Here is a 20,560-nt window from a genome sequence, read left to right as displayed (position 1 = left end):
AAATGATACTGATCGTGATAGGCGAAAACTGTTGGAGGACAAAGACTGACTTGTCCGTATACTTGCATGGTTGCAATTACGTTTAATATTCGCATATAGTAGTAATGATGCAGTATAATAGTAGCATATAGTACTAATGATTCATTATTATACATACTATATGATTTCAATAGCATTTAATAGTACGAACAGAAGGCTTGCAAGTTGCAACGTATTGTCACCCTTTTCAATTTTATGATCTGCCAAAATGTTTCAAAATGTGTCTACGTACAGATGCTGGTAGTAAAATTTCAGAGCCTCATTAAGCTGTTAACTTATTAATATCAAACATCGGAGAAGGTTATATTTGCAGGCTTTATACTACCAGATGAAACTAGTCTTCATTTTGGCAGATCACACGAAATGTTAGGACTTGGGGCTTGTTCAGAAGATTTGGAAAGGAAACGAAGAACTGCATCTCTTGTTGGCAGAGCAGGAATTGCTCCATGCCTGGTGGCTGTGAGGGCACCACAGACATTTGCAAATATAAGAGCTTCCCTTACCTTCTTCTCATCCTGCAAATTTAAGGCATTTTAATTTAGAGCCTTAAAAATCACATACTATTGACAGTTCCTGGACCACAGGCAATATAAATATTTAGGAATATCTAATCTAGACAAACTAGACTATATATTCAAGGGTATATGACGGAGGGCAGCTCGACGAAGAAGACGATGCGCACCTACCATTGCATTCAAAAGATTGGAGAAGCAAAACATACCTTATAAAGCTCAAGATCAGAAGATAAGATGCTAAGCATCCCACTAACAAAAGCATCACCAGCGCCCGTTGTGTCAACTGCATCAACTTTAACACCACTAACCCGGCCACTGAATCCCTACAAAGAGACCAGATATGCCACAAAATCGTTTACAAGCAGCCAAAAGCATTGATATTTAAAATTTGAGCATCAAGAATGAAACCCTTAACATGAGAACACATCAATGGATTATTTTTTGAGAAATAATGGAAACTTAATGGTGTCCCAGTTATTCTACTGCCGCTGGAATTTGAATCTGGGTACACTCATCTAACATGAGCCCCTTTAACCATTTGAACATCATCCCATTGGCAGCACATCAACAAATTATTGTAAAGATATATCTTAAGATAAGCAAGAAGCTCCCATGAGGAATTACCTTGGTGTAGTACCTGCAGCCCTCTTTTCCCCCTGTGATGAGAAGAAGCTTGAGGTCAGGATGGAATAGTTTCTTGTATACAACATCCTCATCACACGGACCATCTCTTTCGGTCAAAAAGGAAACTTCATCCTCACTTATCTGGATAGAGAGCATCAAAGGAGCCCGGCTAGGCTAGCTACAAATGTACTATGAAGTGCATTGGAAGCTCATATAAGAGATGTGTATCACTTACCTTGATAATGTCTGCCTGGTTCCAAATGCTCATGATGCCATGCCGAGCAGCGTCGGCAGACTGCCATAGTGGCAATCTCAGGTTCGGATCATAAGACAGGATGCACCCTGATTCCTTAGCTATTCTGAGTGCTGCAAGGTGTGTTGATCTGCATGGATCCTCTATTAAGCTGATCGATCCATAATGAAAAATAAATGCCTGCAGCAACAGCAGGACAGGAAGAATGTCAAGTGCTCCAAGGCAAAGGCATCCCTTTGTTCTATCAAACAGCTTGCAGAAGTAGTCAAATTAACGGGCATCTTTATTGTCTTTCCTACCTTTTGTATGAGGTCAATGTCAAGTTCAGATTCCTCAAGTAGCATATCAGCACTGGGGTTGCGGTAAAACATAAACTCCCTTTCTCCATCAGCTCTAAGAGTAACAAATGCTAGTGCAGTGCGTGCACTAGGATCAAACCGGATGCCAGAATTGTCGACATTGTTCTTTTTTAGTATGTCAGCCAGCATGTAGCCAAATTCATCCTTTCCTACCTGCATAATTGTTCAGAATATAATCTTAAGATTGTAATCAGTGAACCAGTTAACATAATTTGCCTTCCCACCAGTTAATACGGAAGCTGAAAGCCTGAAACAATCATAGAATCAAGAAAACCTGTGTTTGTTAATCGTTATCCACTGGGGATGCAAATTAACAGATAACTGCTGCGATTAGGAAATTCCAATGCTTGCTATTTGACGAAAAATAAAGTATAGAGCTAATTAGTAATCTATATTTCTGTGCTTACATGTGGACAGATAAAAAAAAAAGACTTGCATAGATCTGTTTATCATATTATAGCCGAACATTTGACACTGAGGAGATATAAGAGCTATACTTGTAACTTTCATAAATATTTAGCAGCATATTAAGGATTAATCTAAGAGAAGAATACTATGACTCATGATACATCCACACGAATCAATTATCAATCCACTAAATGACAATGTTGTAACTTCTTTCATCATTCAGGATATTCTTCCATACGTCTCTTTCAACCACCTAATCGATATAAAATAAACATAGAATTTGGCATATTCAAAAGGGTTATGTAACGACAAATTCCACCTAAGATCAAAACAGGAAGCAATTTGTTAAACAAGAAGCATCTAGACCAAACGTGACCTCATTTCCTTATTACATCACACCTTCCAATCTCGAAGATTTCGAAACCTTTGAGGAAGTAAGGATGTTAACAGATGTATTAGATATCCCTGAAACTATATTTAGCAGAAGTGACAGCATAATGACACCAAAAAAATTTCCTACAAGCCTACAAAAATAATCCCAAACTAAAAATTTATGCATTTACCTTGCCAATGAAAGCTGATGAGCCACCAAGTCTAGAGATCCCTACAGCAACATTGGCAGGAGCACCTCCAGAGGCTTTCTTAAATCCAGGTGCTTCAGCAAGCGAAACCCCAGCAACAGTGGGGACGAAGTCAATCAACATCTCACCAAAACAGACAACAAGTGAATTTTCCTCTCCAGAATTCTCTGTCAGTGCTTCATAACCATGAGCACCCAAAACACCTACACAATTCCAAATCACATGAAACGAATAATTGCTACAAAGCCATATGCATATAGTGCATGTACCAAATGGGCTAACAACTGAATCAAGAAATAAAAAAAGGAATCCAAGATCCTAAGTAGCTTCTCTTCTTTTCTCTTTTTTTTTTCCTCTCTCTCTCTCTCTCTCTCTCTCTCTCTCTCTCTCTCTCTCGTTTGTAGTTAGCCTCTATAAATGTTCTCAAATGGGTCTCACCCAAATAAAGAACAATTTGAATTCAAATGTTTTATCACCAACTTGCTATATAACCGATACGAAAGATGGAGAAAAATAAAAATAAAGAGAAGGGTTTAATTCAATACCTGACTCGGTTTCAGCCATGCGGGAAGAGGAATGAAAAGTTATGGCGAAGACAACCACTTATCTCGCTTTTCCTTCGTTTATACTACCAAATAAAAGGAATAAAAAGGAGGCCACGTCTCCACTGATCTCGCTTTTCCTTTCTCGTCTCTCGTTTCTTGGGCTTGTCGCTTTCGAGCTGCCGCCATTGAGTAATTGACTGTTTAAGTTATTGAATTACACTATACCTTCTACTAATAATAACACCTGCAACACCCTTACGTATACTAAAGACAACATATGTCACATGCCATTGTAGCTTGAAGATGCACTTAGGCAGACTCTTTTTCAAAGAAAATTGGGTCATAAATGGACTAAATCCATGATATATTTGCCATGATATTTCACGAATAAATTCCTCACGTATCATCTAGTATCGAACCCTTGATTTTTATTATTTTTATTTTAATCATTGTAGTTAGAGGATGGGGCTTATTGCATTAATTGGGATTAATGACTAAAGAAGGTGTCCTTGAGTCAAAAGTAATATTATTGGGATCCAGCTTATTAAATTAAATTTGCCCATCGATCTAAAATCCCAATTCTCTTCGTAACAGTATAGGAACTGGAGTTGAATAATTTTATCCAAACTATAACCTCTATATCAAAATTATATCGGTACTTTATGAGAATCCGTGATTTATTGTAAACAATCAAATAAGAATATATCCAATTTATGGAACATAAGCTTTTCTGAAGTCAGGCGAAGTTGCTCCGACCGCTCCGATCATGGCTCAGAAAACTTTGGATGACTTGGGATTTGCTGCAGGAATTTCCTGCAGCGTGAGTTCAGAAGATCAGTAACAGTTCAACATGAACTGTCATAAGTCAATGTTTATTGTTCGTATGTCTTAAAACATACAACCTCTTAACAAACCAATCCAACACTGAAGTCAAATGTAAAATACACCAACAGCATAGATGAAGACAAACTCTACAGGGTATATTTCATACATGCACTTGGGAGCTTTGAGGAAGTTCATTAATCCACATAGATCCTCTACTTGCCATAGTATCCAGGTGGGTAGGAACCTGCAGGTGGGGGGTAGGAACCTGGTGGAGGATAAGCTGCATATGCACCTGCCTGATAGCCTTGTGCAGGGGCCGGTGGGGGTGGTGGATAGCCGTAGGGTTGACCATAAGCCGGCTGTTGCGGATATCCAACAGGAGGTGGAATGGGCTGATCAATGCGTGACATCTGCTGGAATGGAGGCACAGCCATTGGTGGAGGTCCAAACTTGCCGTCTCTTTTATCTAATTCGATCTTATGCTGTGTCTGCACTCATGCCGCAATGGTGTCAGCAGAGTCAGAAGGAAGGTTAAAGAATTATAGGATAGCAAAGGAATTGTTGTTTTACCTGCATGCACGCACAGACTCTGCAAAGTAGATGCAAGAAACAAGTAAGATCTTATATTTCTCTGACAAAACATTCCAAGGAAGAAGGCAAAGGAAGGTAAATCTTACGAGCAGTAAACCATGTCTGACAGACAGGACAGAATCTGAGACGCTTCAGAAAGTTCCTCGCTTCCAACAATCATTGCAACAATGGCAAAAATGCAAGCAACTTGTTGGAGGCAGAACATGAATCCCTGCAGTCAAATGCATATGCATACGTACAGAAGTGATCCAAATGAACATAACAAAACTTTACCACGATAACTTAACAGCTGTGAAAAGAATGTAGAGTGGTTGGGTGAAAAGATAAGTACAATGATGCAATTGTCACATTGAGTTGTCTGTATGTTGAACTCATCTTGCAGCAAGAAGCGGGTAGAGGCAACTGAATTACCAAAGCATAGGAAAACCTGAAATACAAAAGAAAAAAGCCATTTGGAGTTGAATTCAACTAATAATGTAGTACTAACAAATTTAGAAGATGAATATGTGGTATTGTACAGGAACATAGTTTTGTTAATGCCAAAATGGCCCATGTGTATAGGCAAAAAGTACATGGCTGCCAATTGGGCAACAAATATAGGTCAGAATTCAGGTGAATGACATTGGGAGGGCAGCTCTGGAGATATGCCACAACCACTAATGGATTCTGTTCAGTTTGATCAATCTGGTGCTGTGCTAGCACAGTTAATGTAGGCAGTTAATCTACTCTCTCTTCACAAAAGAAAAAAAATATTAGGATACATACGGTTGCTAAATATTTGCCAAGGGCAGAAAAGCAGAATGTGGGCCCTCATATCGTTTACTTCAAATTATATGTATACCCTATACCATAATATGAGTTTAAAATGCAACTAGAGTTATAGCAATTTTCTCGCAACATGCTTTAGGAGAAGACTATTGAGCAATGGTTAATGTGAAAGCTGATTAATAAAGCTTACAGGATACATATAGCCATCAACAGGACATCAAACCACCGGTCGTGATTCCACTAGATGTAAAATAGCAACACATCGGTCAAATTAGGGGAAAGAAAAATTACATATTTAATTCATAAATGTACTATTTCCAGACAAATTTTGTATCTTCCTTTGCTCTTTGTGCTCTTATTAGCTGTCTCTTTCACCTTTATCTTAATTACGGATCATACAACTATATTGCACATACTGTATTTTTTCCAGACCAATATAAACTTTTGAGGTAGAAAGGAATGAAGTTTATCTAGTCAATTGGAAAAGTTGAGGAACCAGGTAGGAAATTCAAGAAACTAATATCTCAAAAGGAAAAATCACTGCCCAGAAGGTTAATGATTACAAGAAATTCTACAAAAAGATTTTCTGTGTAGCTTTCTCAGGTACTTCTTTTTAGTAAGAAAACCTCAGAAGGATAACATACGAGGAAATACCCTATAAGGACAAGTATGCTTTCTTTTCCTGGAAAAGCAAACATACCAATCATGAAGTTCATATTTCATGAGATAGCAAATACTAAGGAATCAGAAATAAATAGGTATAAATATATATATAGGCATACCTCAGTGGCAAGGCAAAACTCTGGACAACGGCTTTCTCCACACCTCCCACTACATGGAAGATAGCCAGCACAACAAACATACCTAAAAATAGAACGAAACATGTGAAAAAAGGAGCACTTGCCTAAATTTGATAGGAAGAAAGAGAGTAAGAGACTAAACCATAATTACCTTGACATGTCATTGTAGAGAGCTCGTTTGCGAAGCATGTATGACACGCATGGGCCACTAAAAACAAATAAGTATATTAGTTAAATCTCAACTAGTTTAAGAAAGTTAAAGAGGTTTATTGTATGCTACATGGTTGGATGTGATTAACATATAGTTACAAAACCAACTTTTCAGACTATGGGAACGATTTCCCAATATCTGAATAGTGAATACTAAAATGATGTTGACTTGCTTAAAAAGAAAAAACAGGGCTATTCTTCTTAAATAACCGAAATAGATCGTGCCCACTGGCTACTTTTTGATGCATCAAAGTAACAGATAACATGAGATAAATATAGTCAAATGAAAGAGGAAACCTACAATGCGTTACAACATTCATCATGTTCATACCAAGTTTTAGAAGAGTATTTGACATTAAAGTAGATTGATTGAAAAGGGCAAACTCCTGAATTACGGCGTAGATCATGAAACACTATCTAAGAATGCTTTGGAAAATTTAAATAGATGCACACGAACTGACAAATACAGAAAAGTGTGGACAACAGTCTGAGTTTTGCATACTAATTTTCTGGCAGAAAGCAGTTCTAAACTACTAATCCTTCATTTGGGCATCTGACCTCCTGGCAAAGATCATATCACGACCTATCAAATGCACCTTAGCCCCTCATAACAGTGCTTATGCACTTTTGAATCACCTTTACAGTCTTGATCTTTGAGAACATATTAGACGGTTAATGATCAATTAGATAGTCAAACCGCATCAATTGGTTGAAGTAAAATCGCTCAATTTATTATGACATATTCAAGAATGTCGTTCGGATGCAGATGTTCCAGTCTAGTTTCTCTTAACCACAAACCAAGGAGACATCACGAAGCAGAAAAGGAGAAAGCAAAGCCCACCAGATCAGAAGAATCCCACATAAGGAATGATTCACCAAAGAAGCAGTATTTAATCCATATCTACAAAACCGAATCAAATTAAAACGAAACTGTAATCCCAAAACACTCACCACCACAGCGCCAGGCAGCAAACTGCAAGGAAGAAACCCTCATTTGGATCAGATTTCGTCGACAAAAGAGAAAAGAAGAGGGTCGTTCCGGGAATAAGACTTACAAGGGGAGTCGGCTTGGATGGTGCTCATGAGATTGGTATGCCATACATTCCGGTAGCTCTGGCGCAGCTGCATCTTGTCCATGTACTCTTGCGACGGCATTGTTTCCCCGATCCACCGATCGACCCAAGATCGAGACCCAAAGAGATCGAATTTTGGAGCAGAGCGTAGAATCGAGGTCGGAGAAGAGGACTAGAGGAGACAATAATACACAAGGGCTTCTAGTCTTCCTTGTGCGACGATGAGTGGTCAACCGCGACTTTTCCAATGCGGTAGGCAAATTTTCATATAACACCCTACGAGTTAACAAAATGTCCTAATCTAATCCCTGAGTTTTCACTATATTTTAATAACCTCAACATACAGGGTGTCATTTGCAAACTTTTCTCTACACTTGGGCAACTTGCGCGTCTTCCAGCTCAATGGTCAGATTTGAACCAATCAAAGCGAAGGCCTTGTCCACTTAGTTCTTCTTCCATATGGATTAACTTAAAAAGGCGAGCAATTCTTTTCTAGAAGCAGCAGTTTCCTTCTCTTCTGACTTCAATAAATGTGAGAGCAAAAGACCAAATCAAAGCACAACTCGGTACTGGGTCGTGAGAAGATATACATCGTAAATCATACTATATGCCATTATTGACCTAAACTAATCATGTTATAATTCCATCGTGAGCTTGAAGTTTTCTTTCGCGTGGGTTGGGAACTGACAGAGTACTCGTCGCATTTGTTTTCTAAATATCATGATTCATTTGTTTTCTAAATATTTCTATCATCTTTACGACTGAAATGATCAAAGCTGGTGTTGTATCTAAGTTGGCATGCCAAATACACGAGCACTTTATTTTCTTCCATTTTTCCGTCAGATTCAAAAAAAAAAAAAAGAATGGGAGATGAAATTAAAGGACTAGGAGACAATTGATCAATATATAGGAACAATGGGTGATGCCTTAGTTATGAAGTTATGGAGAAGAATTTACAAAGATTACAAAGAGAGGTAGAAAATAATAGGACTATCATTTTTGCCATTGATATGCATGCTCTAGGTAGAGAGATTTCAAGTTAAAGATTTTGTTATTGTTTTCTCGCCAAATTTTTCAGCGGATGATAAAAATAAGGAACTCTCATGGGTTTACTACGGAGTGATAGAGATGACTAGGGATTTTCTCATTTAGCCTAGAATTATTGGCCCGAATTGGCATTTAATGAGAACCTAATCATTGAACTAATGTTGCAACGATTAGCAATGAAAGAAAATATGTTCCACAGATTCGATTTTCAAATCACATAAGGCACAAAAGGGAGGTCCCAAGTACCCTTTCTGGCCAGATTCGATCCAGTATAAAGCTTATTAAGACTGGCTAATCACAAGAATATTTCAAACTTACAAGGTGGGATTGTCGAATCCTGGAGAAATTTGCAGATTTCACACCTAAAAAGTTGATGAGATGATGGGGAGATTTAATCAAGTTGGTCATATCAGCGATAAATAAACCTCCACTATATTCTATCATGTGAATCATCTATAGAGGCACTCTGAATTAGATTATGATATCTAATTGGGATCAAATATTCTAGCCACCAAAAATGACAATTTATTAAAATTATAATTAATTAGTAATTAGTATTTAGCTATTAGGAATTAACTGAATAGATGCGCATGGGCAAATCTCTGTGACAGTCATACATAAGATATTCAGAAGAACTACGGAATGAATTGATAAAAAGAAATAATCTTAGTCGGACCTTATGAATTATATATATAAACTAATATTTATTTATTTTTCGTGACACATTGATCTTTAATTATATAATTTTTTTAAAATATCTCTTCCATTATTTATCGATTAGATTTTTTTTAACAAACTATCATGTAACTATCACATCAGCTCTCTAGAAGTAGCTCTACTATTATTCTAGATAAAAAAAGAGTTAAGAATAAGATGATCATTTAGTACTCTCTGTTAACACCGTCTAGAGATGAGATAAAGAGATATTAGATAATTGACCAAACCAAAGTATTACAAGAAAAAAGGATATGTAATTACCCATTAATAGAAAGGAGTCTCTACATGAAATCAATGGAGACTTCTCTTTAGAGTCTCTAACAAGTACAAACCATAGATGTTATGACTTCTTGCTGGCCTTTCTTTCATCTCTGAGCTCCAAAACTATTATTGAGGATATAATCATATGAATGAAGGTGGTAGGAAGAGAAAGAGGACAAGAGAGAATAAAAGCAAATGGTTAGTCAACTCATGCATCTAACTCAGGCAGATGTATCCATTCCCGGAGTCTGAGGAATAAAATTGATAGGTTTTGAAGAGGTATATTTTGAGTCTTAATTGGTACCAACATTAGATAAGCTGATGATGAGTTATTGACAACCCCCAGTGAGTAGATTCCTTCCTGCATAATTCAATCCCTTTCTTTCTAATCACCAGTAGAAATTCCTCTCAAGTAGTAAAAGGAAATGAGATCGTACCAATTTAACTGCTATGGATCAAGCAAATGTGGCCTGGCTCTCACGGCACGATTTTGCATCTGTAAAGATGAAGGCAAAATAAATAATAGTAATCTTAAGACTTGAACAACAGCATCAAAACACGAAGCAAGTGTTGCTCTTGGTTGCTGCCAAGCATTCAAAAGCATCAATTGTAAATCTTTTCAACGAGGTAGCAAGGAGAGGCAAAGAGATGAGGCTAAAATATTAACTTTCAATGACTACACAAAGATACAAGCATTTTCCAATGAAGTATGAATGAAACATAGCGAGGACCGATTTGGCCTTAGTCATGCTATACCCAAATCCAAGTCAAACACCGAGATACTAGAACTCTTCTACAGCTCAATTTCATGAAAGAAACAAGACAAAAGAAAGACCAACTGCATTGCCCATGAGCCAAAACAAAATCCATCAAACGCGTGTTAAGGATGGCAGATCTAAAAGTATACACACACACCTTTGTGTAACCATCCCTTTCCCTATTAAACTAATATCTTCGCCAAAGCACAGAGAGAATGGGCTTCACCAATCTCTTTGTCAACTTGGTCCTCTCATGGGTCCTCCACATCATCCTCGGCCACCGCCTGTCGGAGTTACAACTGGTTTCAGCCATGATGGTTGATGAGGTGCTCCCCTCAGTGCGGTACAAGGAGCTCCTCTCCTCCATGGGGGCAAGTGCTAGGAGGGTGCACTGTTTGCTTGAGCGAGTTCAAGGACGAGGAGGAGGTGCAATGGCTCACCAATTGCCTCCACATGTTCCACCGCGGGTGCCCCACAGCTGGATGTGGCATGAGCAGCGTGCCTGCCCATTGTGTCGATTGCCCCTTGTCCGGGTGGGTGGGTCATTTCCTAGGGAGAGTTTATATAAGTATTTCATGACAATTTTGGTCGAAACTGAAGTGACGTCATAGCAATATTAAACTCGAGAGACACCACGACAATTAGACAATTTAAGCTTATCCACTACTTGACAAAATCTTGAACTTATGCATTGTTAGACAATAGCCTCTCTTAATTTTATCCTTAACCTCCGAAATATTTAGAAAAGATATTTAATAATCTTAATAGCTTTTTTTTTTTTTGCTTATATAAAAGCTTAAACACTTATTGTAAATAAGATCTAAAATTAGTAAATCAAATTGAAGTAAGAAAATCATCGAAGAAAGTCTGTCTTCTCTAAATTATTAAAGTCTTTTTCTTTTTTCTTACTTATACGTTATCTTTACTTTAAGGCTTATTTTATCTTGTGAAGAAAATGAAGTGTTGCGTAGACTAGCAAACCGATCGAAAAGATTGAGTCCATGATAGTCCTAAAAATTGATAGAGACAACTACCATCCATGGAAAAGCTAAAGATCCTAATTAGTTGTTTCTAGTATTGTTAGTGCTGAGCTGAACAACCAAACAAACATGATACTAATAAATTCTGCTGTTGATGCTGAAGCCGCAGAGAAAGAAATTACATACACTTGACTGGAGGTTGTCAGTATCTTGATCCTTCTCAGATGGTCTTCTAGAAGGAAAGTTACCTACATTAATATAGAGATCGGTCCTAGCAACAAAGAAATAAAATAATAGAGGCTATTGTAATTTGTGAGCAAGATGATGAATTGATGATCATAAGTCCACCCTCATAAGAGAAACGTTAACAGGCATTCTAGGTCTGCATCTCCTCAAGATATCCTTGTTTGTATAAATAATTGAAAGTATAATGGAATTAACACAAGGAGTATGAATTTCACTTGGTGAGAAACTTAAATTGAAGGACTTCTATTTATGTGTACTTATTCAGTTTCTAATCCAAATATCTCCGTTTGTGAGAAGTGAAAGAAAATAATATTCCAAGTGCTTACTAGTAATCAAGATTCTCTTCAAAAGCAATATGTTTACATATGGTTCAGGTGCAAGTGCAGAACTTTTCATGACTCAGATTTTGATGACCCACCATTGCGGAAGGATATGTTGAGCTGGTTAGAGCTTTCAACTGATAACATACACATTAAATATCTTGGTATCTAATTTCTCAACCAGGTTGAATGAAAATGTGTAATTTTTTCAGAAAATCAGAGCCTGATCATGAACAGAAGGAAAAGCCTTTACTAAGGATTAAGGAACTATAAAACAAGAGTACAAGGCTAAAATCCCCAATCTCTAATTTAATTGCTAAGTTTACTATGATGGGCAAAGAATAAGTGCTAACGAATATAGTACTGCATGTTAGTAGAAAGATAAGTTAATATAGTATCAGAACAAAGGTATTGGATCTCAATCCTAGTAGACCCATCTATTATTTAAAATATAACATCTACCATTTAAGTCAAGTCGATTTATTGAGCATATCAGCATGCATCATATCCTGTGCTCAATGTCCCTACCCAAGTCTTTAGCCTTGTCTCGCCAAATAAACCCTTCTCCAAACTATCTGGATTAAGTCAATCTAAGGAAATTAATCAATTTTGGCATTCGCATAAGAACTACGTTGAAGAAATCTACAAAGAAAGATGCACCAAAATAATTGCCTTCAGTTAAACTCATCCCAACAGCTTCAAATATGAGGAAACTAGCAATACTGACAGTACATGAAGGAGATCATACAACTTGAGTATTTCATGGAGATATATGCAATTGGGATGGTTCCATCTTTAAACAATAGTCCACTACGAAGAAATGGTGAATCTCAAAACAATTCTCATTAGTGAAATAACATGTGAATAGGCTGCAACAATAAAGCACAATCCATAAACAAATCCAAAGCACTTATTGAACTGCTTCCATTTTTTCTATATGACAGCTGTAAAAGAATTTGAAGGCTACTACAAAACCAATAGAAAGGAACAAGTTTCATAAATGTACCTTTAGAACTTTCCACTTAGAGGGCTTGCACAACCAATTCATAGTTGCATCAGCAGATCTGAATATAAATATCTCCTGAAACCAAAAGAACGTGGGCACTAAATGTCATTGTGCAAATAAGCTATAAAATAGATATAGGAGAGAAACATTTCTTCCTTTTGAGCAACTACCCTCTCCAGTCATGGAAGTTAATTAGACTAAGAGTGAGTCGATCAATAAAATTCTGCAGGCAACCAGAAGAACAGTCTCAGCACCAAGAAACCAAACATTGGATTTCAGTAGGACAATGAGTTCAGAAAATTTATCACAGCAAAGAATGAACAATGTGAATTGTGTGAGGACATAGCTCAAAATTCATTAACTTGCTCATGCTTTAATGGGCTTCATACAGAGATATATCCCAGTCAAAAAGGGCACAAAGCTTAAAAAACATATAGAATTTAAAAAAAAAATAAAGGAAACCCGCGAGCTGGAAACAAAAATTCCAAATTTTACTACCAAAATAAATTTTTACAAGTACTTCAAATGCAGAAGATTTCGAGGTTAATATGTCTTTCCCTCTGACGAAAAAATCATTGGGTTCAGCATTTCCATGGCCCAAACACAACAGTATGCAATGCACTCAAGAGGGACTTCTCCACAAGGTCAAGCCATCATAACATTCTTCAACTCTGTGCGCCTTATTTTAGGTGGTATTATGCTTTCCGCTTTTACCATATCTAAAATGGCCTTTCTCTTCCTTAGCTCTATTAGATGAATCTCCAAGTTGGCTCTCAATTCCCCTGTCGAAGACCCTGGGACTCCCTCTTGCTTGGAATTTGGATGATTTGACAGCAGAGTCATGAGTCCTGAAATGATCTGAATTATCATTATCATTGGTGTCATAATGCCTAACAGAATGCAGAAGTCCATATCTGTCACCATGGTCCCTCCTATCATCCTCACTTCTATCATGCCTCGATCCCCTACTAAGACCAACATATCCAGGAAATCTACTAGAATGTATTGGTCTGTAGTAATCATCGTGCTTCAATCTTCCCGAAGAATCCAGTAGATCAAACCTATTGCTTTGTGAGAAAGCCCTTGATGGTGGACTTCTCTCTGAAAATTGCTTGTAATCATGTTCCCAGAGATGATCCAGTGAGTCCTTCCTTTCATCAACCCACCTTGAAGAATGAGGGGAGGAGGTACGGTTTCTCAATGATGGTCCATAACCTACCATACGGTTCTCAAAACCAGATCGTCTTTGGGGTGATGTTGCTCTCTCTGTCCTTCCTTCAGACTTCAAATTTGGGGACCTGCTATGCCTGTGAAAATTAGAGCCCCTGGTCATTCTTATGTCACTTTTGCTGGGAGATGCCCACAAATGAGGAGAACGGGTTCTTGATCTAGAACGGGATCTAGTGTGGGACCGAGATAAATGAAGACCTCTACATGGAGAAAAGCTTCGCTGTCTCCTGCTTAATGAATGCCGAACCAGTAATGGATCGATACCATCATCACTAATGGGCCTACGATAGTGATCCCTGGTAATCCCATTACCATATTGACTGGATCGACCCTGCCCGACACCAAAGTGCCAATCAGGGCTAATCTCTCTTGCACGTCTAAGACCTCCATGCATACCACATGCTCCATCTCTCTCAGTTGGAGATCCCCTTCCTGATAAAGGACGCCGTGTGCTGTGCAAAGACACATTTGCAGATCTTCTGGGTACCCGACCAGCAGTCCCCACACCACCAGCTTTGACTATTGTGCCATCAGGTGCAACCACAAAGCCATTGCTCTCTACTTTTGCAACAGCAGCTGCAGTTGCATTCCTTGAACCAGGATGAGCAAAAGTGGATGGCCCATAATAACCAGGTGACCCATGCCGAGTTGGATCTGAATGGGTCGGAAGTTCCACCCACTGTTCACCTCTGCCTCTTCCTTGGGTATGAGATGAACCGCCCCTTCCACTTGATCTGCGACCACCAAGCTCCCTTTCACCTTTCAAACTCAGGCTGTCATCAGATCTGGAGATACAATAACAAATAATATCAATAATAGTTGCAGATCAGAGAGATTTACATATGGAAAAAGGGAGATGGGCAAAGGAAACTCACCTGCTTGATTCAACATAAGATTTATCATTCCTGTGTGATCCATCAGAGGACTTCGGCCACTCAATTCGTGATGATAATTCTCTTCTCAATGATGAACCCATCTTCCTCAAGGAATCGCCACTGCCTTCCACATCCAAAGAAATGGAAGTACCATTTTGTTTAACAGAGTCAAGTCTAGCATCCCTCGACCCATGACGAGAAGTTCTACGACCTTCAGGCAGCCGATCCCATCCTGATGACTTCATTCTGGAACCTACTGAGATGTCTCTGGAACCACCACCTCCATTGGGAAAGGCATTGTTCCCTGAACCTGTTTCTAACATATTTTTCACACTCTTCTCTGACTTTCTGCACTCATCTTTCACTCTCAAATTTCTGCTACTGTCTTTTCCAGAAGAACCTCCCATTCCGGACCTTCCAGATTTAACATCCAAAATGATACTTACTGATGAGCACTTCAATTCTGCTTGTAAACCAGCACTGTGTGAATCCTTCTGCACAGCTTGTGCCCCATCATTACTAGCACCCAGTGACCCCCCATTCTTTTTTGGCACAGTGTCGGGCAGAGAAACAGAAGTAGGAATATCAGATGCAACTTCAAAAAAGTCAGATTCTCTGTTGTCTGAACCATAATCCACCTGCTCAGGTTCGTCTTCCTCAAATCCCTCTTCTCTCCAACTATTCTGAACATATTCTCTAAGTTCCCCATCCTCATATTGAGAATCGTTATCTTCAAGGTCAACCTTTTCCATCCCATCAGCCTGATCGATGTCAAGTTGAGATGCATTTGAATCACAGCCCCAATCAAAATGATCCAAGGGAACCTTGCCAGGGGCATCAGTTTTGGCTTCACTTGTATTCCCACAGGATATCCTAATAGCATCTTTGTTATCGTCCACCTTCATATCTTCAGAAATTGTTTCTTGTTTCCTGCCATCTGTGCTCCCAGATGAAGACCCATCATGATTACATGATGCTTGACTATTGTAGGGGCGAGAATCGGACAAACAAGAGCAAATATCAGCTTCTTTGGACTTTTCAATGTTAGCGTCCTCAGTTTCTTTGAAGCCATCAGACTGCACTGGTTCGCTATCGCCAACAGCAACGGTCACATCTGTGCAGATATTTCCATCAGACAGTTTATAAGAAGAATTTTCAACCAGAAGTCCAACAGAGCGACAATGATCACTTTCTTCATTCCCTGAATCAGTAGTAAGATTTTTCTCAACTTTACAGTTTCTTGGCTGCATGGCCTGCTCCATTGGGACACCATTTATGTCAGATGCAGCAGGGCTTTTATTTGAAACATCTACAACTGATTGATTTGTGCTTTCCACAAAGACTTGTTTATTAATTGCTTGGTCAGAAGTGCGTTCACTTTCCATCCTTGAAACTGAGAAAGCATCAAATTTCACTTTCTTCATGGCAGAAGAAGGGGAATAGGGTTCAGTTACAGGATCTGAAGCTCCTCTGAACAAAGAAGATTCAGTTTCAGCTTCACAACCACCCTTCTGCTGATTCTGGAAATCCTTTATCTCATCAGTAGAACCTCTCAAGGAAGAAGTGTCTTCAAACTGATGTACTTTTCTACCCAAACTGTTGCCACAAGCAAGAGGGTGATCTTCCTTTCCATTGTTATGATCTGCAACTGAATCATCAACAAACATATCACATTTCTCATGTGCCTTGGTATCATGTAACTCACAGCTATCCTTTGCTATGCAAACCACCGCATCAGAAGGAACAGGAGCATCTTTCATTTCACAATGTTCTCCTGAATCCTGAAAAGTTTCAAACTTTTCTATCTTATGGCCATGATCAACATCTTCACCAACAACACCAGCAGCACAAGGCTCAGAATTTGCAACCTCTTCATCCCCATTACTGTCCCATACAGTGTTAAGATCCCAATGAAATCTAGAATCACGAGAAGAGCACTCAACTGTCCTCGTCTTCTTGGATACATCTTGCAAGGGGCCTGTGGAGTTAGAAGGACAGTTTGAACCATCCGCTTGATCCCCACCAAGACCCTTGGCAGGAAGGACAGTTGTAGAAGATATCCCCAAGGGCATATCAGATTTACAAGGAAATTCCTCAGTACAATGTAACAGCTGCTCCTCTTTCCCATAAGAAAGGGAATCTGATTTAGTATTCTGCGCAGTTTGCAAAAGCTTTTCTTCTTGAAAAGAATGCCCTTTAGATGCTAGATCAGTATTTGTAATATGACTATCACCTTCCGTGCCACTGTCACAAGCAGCAGCAGCCAATATTGAAATACCAGAGAAATCTTCACCACAACAAAGCTCTCCATTTATGTCATTCAAGTTAGCGCTCTCATTAGCAACTAGTCGCTCTTGGTGATGTTTGGCATACAGCGCACTCTCTCCATATGAAGCAGAATGGCCTTCTAAGATGTTATCAGACTCATTTGAATGAGAAGAATGGGGCGGAGGTGAAGGAGAACGAACTAACAGAAACCTCCTTTTCTTTATGGGAACACTCCCAAGTGCATCACTAAAGCGCCGACCAAGAATACTTACACCAAGCTGCAAGTAGAAAGGAATGAATTTAGGCTCATCAAAAATCAATGCAATGATTTTGTTGCTATCAGAAAAAACCAAAGAAAAACCTTTTCAGATTCCGAGACTGGAATATCTCCCATTCTGTTTGATTCTCGATCTGTGCAGTTCTCAGTCCAATTTAAAGCGTTCTTTATAGAGTTCTTTTCGCTTTCCCCTGTAAATGAAGTTCTAGCTCGCCTTACGGTCCTCTGCCTACCTTTGGTGGCTGTCTTCCAGTTCAAGTGAGGATCAATGATTCTAGAGAGCTCCAACTTCACAGTGCTCAGCATGTTTCCAGGCAGCGCTTCTCGCCCATCAACTATTAATTTGCCACCACAGCTCTTGCAGGACTTTGGACCGTCTCGATGACTAGGATTTTCAAGGGAAGAGGGAGACCCTCCAGTACAAGTGCACAGATGAATCTGTACAGCAAGAAGTTCATTCATTTTAGGGATAACAAAAGAAGAATATAAACATCAATACATAAATGCTACGGAAGAATATCATAAACAGAGCGACCAGGGAAATCACTAAGTATGCTGCAAAGAATAAAAACAGAAATTGCAAAATAGTGGCATTTTTCCTGCTAATGCAAAAACATAAAGTTTCCCACAAACTAGCATGAGCTTGAATGTAGTGCACATTTCAGCTGTCCGTAAGGCTAACATGCTATGCTATGTATGATACTACAATGCAAGAGAGATGAAACCAACCATTGCCTCAGATCTCTCATCTTCATTCTGCTCCAAAGGGAACAAGAAATCAGATCATATCAATTCCGTCTCCAGCTCCCAAGAAAAACCAAAGATGATCTCTGTAAAACAATAAGCTGATGATTAGCCCTCCTGCGAGCCTCATTTGCAACATATGAGGTACTCCAAAGTAAATAATTTTTTCATGGGACCAAAATGTATTGTTTTGACACCAGCGCTTCCAAGGCTGATGACAGACTGCCAGCATAAGCCACTAAAGGCCATTACCTTGAGGCAGATCATGTAAACTAGCCAAAGCAGGCATCTCCTTCTTTGGTCCAGACTGAGCAAAAAAATCTCCAAGCAACAAAATGCTATGAAATCTAGTAGTATTCCAAATATTGGCAGGGGGCAATGCCCACAAGAGAAAAGAGCAAGGGTTCTCCGGTCTGATATCCCAGCTGATCTCCATGATAACTCACACAAACATCAAGCCGGGAACAAACATCCACCTTTCACAACATAAAATACTAGTAACAATCCTTCCAAAAGAAATTGTTTTCCCCAAAATGGCGTTGAGCAGAAAAAAATGGCAAACTAGTGAGTTTGAAAAAAGACCTCCCTCTCTGAGATCAGAATTCATAATTCCAAATACAAATTCAAAACATCTGGAATAATAACTGCCACTAAATCTGTAAATGCAGAAGCACGCAAAATTCCTTCATCCAGAACAGCCTCAAATCGAAAGGTTGCAAAAACTGCAAACACCCAGTGAGGAACCCTCCAAAGATCTTCTACTATACCATACACCTAACTTTGAATACCTATAATGCTAAAGACCTGTAGAAGAGCCTCCTTTTGTCAAACCTTGTCCCAGAAGAAGGTGCTGACAGGCAAATAAGGGTACCGACCTGGAAGCAGAGATTTTCTAAAGATCAAGATGAAAGTATTGGTCTGGATAAGAGAAGAGACGGCACAGAGTACAAAATTCTGGCACGTAGATGTCGAGGAATCACAGAACAAGTCTAAATCAACATGACCAAATGGACAACCTCGTAGAAGAAGCACGAAGCCACTCAAAACAAGGTAAGACGCGGCATCTCTGCCTGCTTTAACGGAAAGAAACCAGATCCAATCCCCAGAAATCAAAAGGAGGAGGTGACGCTAGCAAGTTCCTTCTTCTTTCCCCTTTCGTTGTACTCCATCGTGATATATGATCAAAGATCTATAGCCAGGATGCGACTTCATCCCTAATTCCACCTGTCCTGCAAGTACTCCATAATCTCCTTCAGCAACTCATCGTCCAAACCCTAAAAGACCACGGATCCAACGATCACAGCAAACCCTAGCTTTCATTTGCCCATCATCCATCGTCGTCCTGTGATCAGATACCCAATCCGCGGCCCCGTCGGCCAGTAAACCAAATCCAACGCCAAATCCGGCGGATCCCATGGCGATCCCAGAGGAAGAACCCAGCTCTTTCCCGTGGCGTCAATCCCCCTCACCGATGGCGCGGTAAACAACCAAAAGAACATAGAGAAATCAAGAGCTAGGGTTTCTATACCTGAATCCGAGCGTACGACAGGGGGAATAGCGGCGAGATCCCTCTCTTCTCCTTCCTATCCTTCTCCGGCGTACCGAAATCCTTCCTTTCTCCTGCCTTTCCCTTCCTTTGCCTGTGGTCTTTTATGTTAACCTGCGATTCCTCTTCTTCGTCTTCTTCCTTGACGAGATTGAGATCGGATTCCTTTCTTGCGTTGGATTTCTCCGGAGATTTGAGAGGCTGTTCCTTATCTCCCACGCCACAATCTTCGATGCTCTCCGCCTTCTCCTCTCTCTCTTTTCCTGCTCCTCTTCTTTCTCTCTCTCTCTCTCTCTATCGTCTTCCCTTATTTATTAATCGCGTTATTGATACCCTCCAAGAGTCCTAAACGCCCTCCTGTTATTCTAAAATTTACCAAGACTGCCCTTAGGGCGAACGGTAGGACCAACCTGCCACCCAGCTTCGAGTCGCACGAGCCATCCAGCCCCCACCAGCTCAAAGATCGGTTCAATCCGGCCGATCAGGTCGGGTTCATATTACCTGATCCGATCCGAATCCGATATTCGAGTTTTTTATTTATTGAAAATTTTCATCTATATATTGTACATTTTTATAGCTTAAAATAATTGTAATAGACTTTATAAAGGAGCGAGATAGATTATGGGGAATTAACTTGGATAACTTAGCATTAGTCTAAAGATTAATAGACGCAAACCTTGTGGTGCCACTATCC

General features: G+C 39.4%; 3 protein-coding genes across 4 annotated transcripts; all 3 read right to left on the bottom strand.

The window, feature by feature from the left end:
• Window positions 1-222: 222 nt before the first annotated feature.
• LOC140765609 (probable fructokinase-7) lies at window positions 223-3,474 on the bottom strand. Its single transcript, XM_073104773.1, has 7 exons — window positions 3,325-3,474; window positions 2,762-2,982; window positions 1,731-1,943; window positions 1,414-1,611; window positions 1,179-1,319; window positions 761-877; window positions 223-554 (listed from the first exon to the last, which is right to left on the bottom strand). Exons 1-7 carry the CDS (start codon window positions 3,341-3,343, stop codon window positions 381-383), a joined length of 1,083 nt encoding a protein of 360 aa, XP_072960874.1. The 5' UTR covers window positions 3,344-3,474; the 3' UTR covers window positions 223-380.
• A 684-nt stretch (window positions 3,475-4,158) lies between these two features.
• On the bottom strand, window positions 4,159-7,808 carry LOC140766117 (uncharacterized). Its single transcript, XM_073105554.1, has 8 exons — window positions 7,574-7,808; window positions 7,470-7,491; window positions 6,460-6,516; window positions 6,291-6,372; window positions 5,072-5,167; window positions 4,827-4,951; window positions 4,720-4,738; window positions 4,159-4,637 (listed from the first exon to the last, which is right to left on the bottom strand). Exons 1-8 carry the CDS (start codon window positions 7,671-7,673, stop codon window positions 4,362-4,364), a joined length of 777 nt encoding a protein of 258 aa, XP_072961655.1. The 5' UTR covers window positions 7,674-7,808; the 3' UTR covers window positions 4,159-4,361.
• Window positions 7,809-13,256: 5,448 nt separating this feature from the next.
• LOC140764844 (uncharacterized) lies at window positions 13,257-20,157 on the bottom strand. Of its 2 annotated transcripts, none has more exons than XM_073103650.1 (5): window positions 18,573-20,157; window positions 18,306-18,406; window positions 17,661-18,014; window positions 15,032-17,577; window positions 13,257-14,941 (listed from the first exon to the last, which is right to left on the bottom strand). In XM_073103650.1, the coding sequence occupies exons 2-5, from the start codon at window positions 18,306-18,308 to the stop codon at window positions 13,612-13,614; spliced, it is 4,233 nt and encodes a 1,410-aa protein (XP_072959751.1). In that variant the 5' UTR covers window positions 18,309-18,406; window positions 18,573-20,157; the 3' UTR covers window positions 13,257-13,611. The 2 variants fall into 2 exon arrangements, with proteins under 2 accessions (XP_072959751.1, XP_072959749.1); XM_073103648.1 differs by having other exon boundaries at window positions 19,849-20,157.
• Between the last annotated feature and the right edge of the window lie 403 nt (window positions 20,158-20,560).

The sequence above is a fragment of the Typha angustifolia genome, chromosome 8, assembly GCF_048772165.1.
Source record: "Typha angustifolia cultivar Huaian chromosome 8, ASM4877216v1, whole genome shotgun sequence".
Classification (NCBI taxonomy): domain Eukaryota; kingdom Viridiplantae; phylum Streptophyta; class Magnoliopsida; order Poales; family Typhaceae; genus Typha; species Typha angustifolia.
Note: the sequence above shows the minus strand (reverse complement) of the source record. Positions and strands in the feature narration are given on the sequence as shown.

Bases quoted from the DNA above. Each gene is read 5' to 3' on its own strand.
- LOC140766117 (XM_073105554.1), bottom strand. From the start codon at position 7,673: ATGCCGTCGCAAGAGTACATGGACAAGATGCAGCTGCGCCAGAGCTAC. The intron at 5,168-6,290 runs GTATGCCTATAT...TTTGTATTTCAG, and splicing joins AGTTTTGCCTTGCCACTGAG to GTTTTCCTATGCTTTGGTAA. The intron at 4,952-5,071 runs GTACTTATCTTT...ATTTGACTGCAG, and splicing joins AATGTGACAATTGCATCATT to GGATTCATGTTCTGCCTCCA.
- LOC140765609 (XM_073104773.1), bottom strand. The intron at 1,944-2,761 runs GTAAATGCATAA...ACAATTATGCAG, and splicing joins CATCAGCTTTCATTGGCAAG to GTAGGAAAGGATGAATTTGG. The intron at 878-1,178 runs GTAATTCCTCAT...GTCTCTTTGTAG, and splicing joins GCTGCAGGTACTACACCAAG to GGATTCAGTGGCCGGGTTAG.
- LOC140764844 (XM_073103650.1), bottom strand. The intron at 17,578-17,660 runs GTTTTTCTTTGG...TTCTACTTGCAG, and splicing joins CAGTCTCGGAATCTGAAAAG to CTTGGTGTAAGTATTCTTGG. The intron at 14,942-15,031 runs GTGAGTTTCCTT...TTGTATCTCCAG, and splicing joins TCTTATGTTGAATCAAGCAG to ATCTGATGACAGCCTGAGTT.